The sequence below is a fragment of the Teleopsis dalmanni genome, chromosome 1 (genome assembly GCF_002237135.1).
Source record: "Teleopsis dalmanni isolate 2A chromosome 1, ASM223713v2, whole genome shotgun sequence".
Lineage (NCBI taxonomy): Eukaryota > Metazoa > Arthropoda > Insecta > Diptera > Diopsidae > Teleopsis > Teleopsis dalmanni.
Genome location: NC_051846.1, coordinates 230,821,380 through 230,829,635, shown reverse-complemented (window position 1 = coordinate 230,829,635; position 8,256 = coordinate 230,821,380). Strand labels below are relative to the sequence as shown.

The window sequence follows — 8,256 nt, the reverse complement described above, 5'->3', positions numbered from 1 at the left end:
ATATAATGATTTAAATATAAATGTCACATATATTTATATTTCATCGTATAAATATCTTATGAACGATGACAAGTCTGCTCAGTATTTATATTTATATAAAATTTACATGATGAAAATATTAAACTACTAACACGATCATTTCGAGTTTAATTTTGGGTGAAATTCCCCAAAATAGCAGCATAATATACAAAAAGCTCAAAGTTTTAGCGTTTTCTTCTAATTTTTCTAGACAGAGACTCTTTTCATTATTATTGATATTAAGTTAATCAAGTTTCCAAGGACGATTTTTACGTAATTAACTGGGCATGTAAGCTCAACTAATTTATTGTCGATCTTTTCTTACTATTAAAAATTTATTAAAGGGCCTTCTTATTCATCCTCAAGAGATTTGTCCATATGTCTATGAACGTTAATGAGATTAATGTTCATAAATTTACTGGACACACAAAGATAATATAACCTTTCGTTGATTCCGTTAAAGCTGATAATAGTAGACTATATTTTTTGACTACTTGAGAAGACTACCAAAGTTGTAGTGCTTTAAGTGACAGCTGTCATATATGTCATACTTTCTTATGTATGCTTTTGTCTTGTAGAACTATTATATTAGACTTATAATTCGGCAATGCATGGGCTATCTGTTATTAATAATACTCGTACATATCCGTATTAATATATAATCCCAGTAGCAGAAATAAGGAGTAAAAAGGCCTTTTTAAAGGCCTTTTTCTGCAGTAAGTAGTACCTACACACTTGTATTTTTTACTATTTCTTTTTTGTTCTGGATGAGCCAATATCGGAGGCCTTACATACTCGCTGTGTAGAAAAGGCCTTTAAAAAGCACTGCAATACAAATTCTGAGGAAGGCCTTACACACTCGCTGCGTGGAAAAGGCCTTTATAAAGCACTGCAACACAAATTCTGAGGAAGGCCTTACACACTCGCTGCGTAGAAAAGGCCGCCAAAAGATTTTAAAAAATGCATGTATTTGTAATTAATTATATATAATAAAATTCCAATATCTTTTATATAATAATAAAATTTATTTAAATTAAAATTATTAACATGATTATAACATGATTATATCTATATAACTATACCTAAAATTTATTTAAACTTAAATTAACATTATTATAAATTAAATAATATATACATTTTTTAAACTAATAACACTATAAAACTATCTATAACTATACCTAAAATTTATTTAAACTTAAATTAACATTATTAAACTAATAATACTGTAAAACTATTTATAACTATATCTAGTTAATCCCTTTTGTTGTTTTTTTTTTGGTGTAAGCCTCTCTATAATATCGGTTTATTGCAACCTTGAGACCCTTTTTTATGTCAGTCCTATAATTTTCTTCACTTAGGACTTCAGTATCTGCAGCTTCTGTAACATAACGCAATTTTAGACAATGTATATGTTGTTTAATTTTAACAAAAATACTAACTGAAAAAAATATGCACTAATGACAACTTTAAATATAATTCCATACAGGTATAAAAGTATACTTACAATTGTTTTGTTACAATTTTTACGTACAATTTTCCACTGTTTTGCACTATTATTTAATATTTATTTAATTATTTTTAATTAGTTTATATATTTTTATTACTTTTAATAAGCACTATTCATAAATTATTTCACTCGCGATCAGCATATTTTCGAATTCACGAACGGACTAATTTTGTTAGAATTTCATAACTTGCAATAATTTAACTTAACAAAGAGACAGTAGTCTAGACTACAACGAAATAAAGCAAAGGTAAGCCAAAACGAAAAAAAAACAGATATACTTAAAAACAAAACATGCAAATATGATTTGAACACCGCTTGCGTGTACGCAATGCGCATCAACTCCTTTAGTGACGCCTTTTTAGTAAAGGCCTTTTTGAAGTACTTTAACGAAAGGCCTGTGAATTTCATTACACCTTCTGATGGAGTGCTTTTAAAAGGCCTTTTTTTGACAAGGCCTTGAGTATTCTGCTACTGGGATATTTCAATTTATAGTGTTGACAGTTACGTTAGTGTTAACATGTTCAATGTATATGTAAATTTTAGATATCAATATTCAACAATTTGCTATTATATTAAAAATATATGATTTCATTTATTGAAATTTTTCTGAAATATGAAATAAATAGAGAAAAGTAAATATTGATATTCTGGATTTCGTATCCATTTTAGCCGGAAACGTTTTAAAAGACACGAAAACATTTTTAATATTATTAAAACTTATACTTCATTCCCCTGCCAAGAACACATTTTGCACATTATTCAAATTCCAATATATTGTAATTTTGCGCCGTGCATATCTATCCCTCTTATCAACCCCCATGTTCACCCACCCATAGCACATTAAAGTTTTCCATGCCCCAGTACACCTATCTACGGATTTGTACATAAGTTTCAAGTTTAAATGAAACAAATACAAGTACTCTCAAATGCACAAAGACAAAAACCTAATCGAAATTTATAATAAAACCCGACTCGACTCGACTCGACTCGCCAACTCACCCTTCCTCAGGTTTAAAATTTTTGATAAACGTGCACATGTTTTAATTTTCGGTATTTGTTATAAAAATTTATATCTTCCCGAGTGTGTCGCTTGTAAAGATTGTGCCGTGCGGGGAGGGGTAAAGGAACACTTTTATGCATAAATTCGTAATTATAAATAAATATTTAATATATATGTGCCATAAATATGTGCTTTTTAATGTTCGTAAGTAGCATAAAAAATTATAATTTATGTTCCAAACATATGCATAACTTTCACACAAACGCAGCAGACACTGCTAAATGTATCTGACATATGTGTGATTATGTATCTTCATATGCCAGCAGAAGTATTTTAGAGAATATCTGATACTCGCATGTACGAGAGTTAACTGTGCCCAACGATGGTTGTTATTTTGGAAATATTTATTCAAAAAAGAATTTAATTTCGGTTTAAAATTTGCTTTGCTTTCGAAAATTATTTCCAATTAAGATTTTTCTCGATAACGTTTGAAAATCGTATTTTTCGTATTTTTCGTACTTTTCGTATTTATCGTATTTATCGTATTTTGAAAATTCAAATTAATTCCTCGCATAAATTTCGTTTTACATTCGCAAAAGTTATTTAAATTGCAAATTTTGTGCCGCTCTTCAGTTTGGGTGAGTGTTTTGGTTTTGGTTTCGGCTTCGCTACTTGTTTACAATCCAATAAACCCGAAAAGCAACGCCAGACAATTTACATTAAATAAAATTTATAATTTAGATAAATTAAACTTGTTTCGCATAATTGAAAAAGTTTCACAAAACATAAAATTTAAATTGCCTAACTCGATATTTGCATAAATTTATAAAAACAAAAAGCAAACATTAACTTAATTTAATTTATAGATTAATTTATTTAATAAACATTATTATTTTTCCCTTTACAGGCTCCAATGGCCTTCTATCCGACTTGGCAAACAGATCCATCGCAGGGTTGGCAAAATCAATTCATACAGCAAATACCACAGAATACGCCTGCCATAACATCGCTCAACTCGTTAGATTTTCAAACACAATCATATGCCTACCCATCAAATGGATATGTGCAGACTGGCCTCGGATTTGATCCAAATTATGGCCGTTCTCCATATGGCGCACCCGTACAACGTTATGACTTTCAGAGCCAACAGTTATCAAGTGCACCCATCAATCAAGTAGGTCTGCAGGGCGTTGGTTTTGCACCGGCTGCTGTTACATATGCCGGTCAAGTGTCAACTGCTCCTGCACCACCTTCCGTGGGTTTACAGCAACAACAACATTTGGGCGTTGGCAGTGACTTGAATAAGACGATGTCGGGAAACGACACGCCTGGATATCCGCGGGTGAGCAGCGTACCGCCGCGCTCACTCAATTGTAACGGGTATTCAGGCGACTATAGCGGTACTCAACAACAACAACAACATCAAACATCAAATCACAACTCAACAGCTTCAACTGCTGTTACACCAAATGCTGTTGCTAACTCACTTGCAACAGTCAATGGCGGGCAGTCAGCAGCAAATGCTAATAATAATTCGGTGGCTCTACCACAAGCTTCACCAATGCAACCACCAAATGCTCAAAGTGTGCCACAATCTCCAACAAGAAATCTCATGCAGCAACATCAACAGCAACAGCAGCAACAACAGGCGCGTCATGTCTCTCAATCGCCCAATCATATACCGCAATCACCAAATGGTAATTTACAAGCTCAGCAACAACAACAACAAACGCAGTATAATTCCAATATACCACAATCACCACATCATAATCCATTGCAGCAACAGCAGACGCAGAATCATATCGCTTCACCACCACAACAACAGCAACAGCAGATGCAACAAGACTGGAATTGGAATACCCAGCAGCAGCAGCAGCAGCAGCAGCAAACTCCTGGCGCTGACTACCAACAAGGTGAGCGTGTTAATCTTAATACGCGCATTAAATCTATGATTTTACGTAAAAATGATCCTAAAGATTCACTTTCTGGTGCAGCACCACCTGATATTCTTATGCAGGTACCTCCTCCACCTCTGAGTGCGAATGGTAACGGTGCACAGCAGCAGCAACAGCAACAGACCGGTCATTTTTTATCGTATAGCCACCATCTCCGAAACGATTCAGTAATGAACTCGAATGGTTCGAATGGTACTAGTGTAGCTCAACAAACTCGTGCACCAACACATCCACATCAACAGAATCAACAGCAACAACATCAGCAAATACAGAATATGCAAGCATCGAATACTGTGGGAATGGCGCCAACCGCAACACTAGCACCAGAACCAATCGGAGGTGGTGGCGACCAAATTTGGAAGCCACACCACGTGAATTCCTTTAAGAAGCCCGTGGCAACTGGTTTTCAAAATTCGGATCAACATCATCAACAGACTCTTCAATCACAGCAACATACAGCAACCAATAATTCGAATAATAATACTCATACAGAGACACCAACCAAAAAACCAAGTCGTAGAAGTAAAAGCAGCCGTAATACTAATACTGAACAAACGGATATAGAGAAAAACAGTAATGACCCAGGCGGTGGATTGCATTCAGCACATGTCGCTAATACGAAAAACATGGATAAGATGAACTATCCCTCATCACAGTATCCACCACATCCAGACTACCAAGCACAGTATATAAAAACTGAACCAGGACTCGTGCCACCACAACCAAATAAGATGGAAGGGTATGAACGCAACTATCAGAATTTCATACAATATGCAGATTTTTGTCAAAACGAAGTTCAAGGTCAGTCTGGTGGACCAACTCAGCATATTCAGCAACAACATCAAAACCAGTCAGAGTATGCAGGCTATCATCACAATGCAGCATATTATAGTGGGTCGACCAGTTTCCAACAAAACTATCAGCAAAACTTTGTTCCTGGATACCAGCACTCTAATTCAGCTGGAGCATACTCCACACCAAATATACAATCCCAACACTCCAGTACGCTTACAAAGTCCACTAACGGTGGGCACCCGAAATCACCCAGTGCGACTGGTTTATCACAATTAAATAATCATATGATGGATATAGATCGAAAGCCTGACACTAACAGCATCATACCACTTCCTACCAATTATGAAAAAGATATACCAGCTCATGCTTATCCAATACCTCCACATAGGTATCCACTGGGTCATATGCCATCACATCTTGCTTCTGGCTTAATTGAACCAAAAATTGAAGACATGGGAATGCTTAATCAAAGTGGTACATATCCCTTCCTAGGTGAAGGCGGTCCTGCAGCTATCAAAGATAGTTCTGGTTTTTCATGTTGTCGACAAGGTGGAACGCTAGCACCAACTACTGAACATCTAAAAGATGGGTCTTGTACTGGCATTCAAACAAAAGATGAAATAATTGATGAAGAAGACGAACAAAATGCTAATGCCAATGGTGCTAAACCCAAGAAAAAGGGAGTAAAGCAAGAAGAAAATAATGAAATTGTAGTCAAACATGAAAAAATAAATCCAATTTTCGATACAACTGATAGGTTAGAGAAAGGTAATAAGACCGAGATTCCAGAATGTGATTGTTTTCAATCAGATAAAAATCCACCAGAACCTGGCACATACTATACGCATCTAGGTAAGTCATGCTTTTTAATTTTTTAATGAAGTAGTAAAACGATTTTTTCATAGGAACTGCCTCAACACTTGCGGAACTACGCAAAGAACTTGAGGATCGATGTCAAATATCTGGTCGGCAACTGCGTATTGAAAAAATTGTTTATACTGGCAAAGAAGGTAAAACAAATCAAGGTTGTCCGGTGGCCAAATGGGTTATTAGGCGTGCAGATCCTGAAGAGAAAATATTGGTTGTTGTTAAGAAACGTCCTGGCCATAGGTAAGTTAAGTTTTTATTTTGTTAAACGTGTCCATTATAAGTTTTTTCAATTCAGGTGCTTGGCAGCATTTATTGTTGTTTGTATGGTTGCTTGGGATGGCATGCCGAGAATGGAAGCTGATAATGCCTACAAAAACTTAATACCGAAATTAAACAAATTTGGACTTCCAACAACAAGGCGGTGCGCCACGAATGAAAACCGCACCTGTGCTTGTCAAGGTATTTTATTTTTTTTTTCTTCCTATTGCGCTAACTCACAATCAAAACGTATAATTTTCAGGTCTTGATCCCGAAACATCTGGTGCCTCCTATAGCTTTGGTTGTTCTTGGTCCATGTATTATAATGGTTGCAAATACGCACGTTCTAAAACGGTACGCAAGTTCCGCCTCTCTGTTAAAAGTGAGGAATCTGCAATTGAAGATCATATGAACTTACTAGCCACAGTATTGGCACCTCTTTTCAAGCAAGTATGTCCACGTTCCTATGACAATCAAACAAAATACGAAAAGGAAGCACCAGACTGTCGACTTGGTTTAGAACCTGGCCGACCGTTTTCAGGTGTTACAGCCTGTTTAGATTTTTGTGCGCATGCTCATAGAGATCTGCACAATATGCAAGATGGATGTACCGTTCATGTGGCTCTACTTAAGCCCTGTAATCGTGATAGTAGACCACCAGATGATGAACAATTTCATGTATTGCCATTATACACGATAGACTCGACTGATGAATTTGAAAGCGTAGAAGGGCAACGAGAAAAACATCGTATCGGAGCTGTACAAGTGCTGGAGAAGTGAGTGTAGTGTTGAGTTTTAATTGGAAACTTTTGAAGTTTCCATATTGTATAAATTTTAAACCTTAAAATATGTTTGCGATTTTTTTTAGATATCCATGTGAAGTACGTGTGCGTTCAACACCACTAATACCATGTCGACGACATGGTAAGAAACGTAAAGAGGATGAGCCTGCTACCACAGAAAATGACACAGGTGCTGCTACAACACCAGTTAGTACTCCACAAGCAACTGCTGTATCAAATACTCCACCAGCAGTAGTTAAAAAGGAATCTGGAAGCAGCAAATCGAAGTCTAAAAGTAAATCTAATGCTACAACTCCAACAGGAGCAACAACACCATCATCAGCGGTGCCACCTACAACTCCCTCACCTCGTTGTCAGACACCAGTAACGAATAATCCTAGTCCGGCTGGAAGTGCATTTACAACACCACCAGTAAATAATAACCACTCGAATTCATCTGCGGGTAGTGCACAAGGAGGCAATCCAAATCAGCTTATGTCATCCAATTCCAGTCTTATGAATATGGCGACTATGATTGATACATTCACAGATGCACAACTACAATCGAATCAAATTTCTAGTACGGTACTTGATTCTCCTTATTCGTACGACTATCAAACTGGTTCCTATATAGACTCACGTAACTATTACGGAAACTGGCCTCCACCTCATACTCCTCATGTTGTAGGTATGACACCAACTGGTGTACCAAATGCAGCTCCTGCTGCTCCAATGACACCTACAACACCAACTGGTCATCATACACACCATACTCCTGCACCTTTAACACCGCATCATGATGCCAATGGTGGCTATGGTACACCCTATAATAATCTACCAACAGCAGGTAGTCAGCAGCTAACGCAAGTACATGATGTGCGTGGAGAAGTTAAAAGCCGCGGCAGTGAAGAAAACCCCGATTCAACTACACTGGTAAACAACAATTTAGCTGAAAGTAAACTAACTACACTCACTCCATTAACACCCATGAGTAATCTAACTCAACACCATCATCATCCTCATCATGCTAACCCACTTGAAGAAGGCTTCGTCAAACCAAAGCCTCCAACT

The 8,256-nt window shown here is 36.5% G+C and overlaps 1 protein-coding gene across 1 annotated transcript in view; it reads left to right on the top strand.

Moving 5' to 3' along the window:
• Positions 1–8,256, top strand: part of LOC119667643 (DNA N6-methyl adenine demethylase-like) — a gene marked incomplete at its 3' end in the record, with an annotated part of 17,950 nt that extends 9,694 nt beyond the window's left edge. The window contains exons 3-7 of the mRNA XM_038076949.1: positions 3,433–6,127; positions 6,181–6,385; positions 6,441–6,604; positions 6,666–7,179; positions 7,272–8,256. Of these exons, the coding sequence (XP_037932877.1) occupies positions 3,433–6,127; positions 6,181–6,385; positions 6,441–6,604; positions 6,666–7,179; positions 7,272–8,256 (4,563 nt within the window). The remainder of the gene's footprint in view (positions 1–3,432; positions 6,128–6,180; positions 6,386–6,440; positions 6,605–6,665; positions 7,180–7,271) is intronic.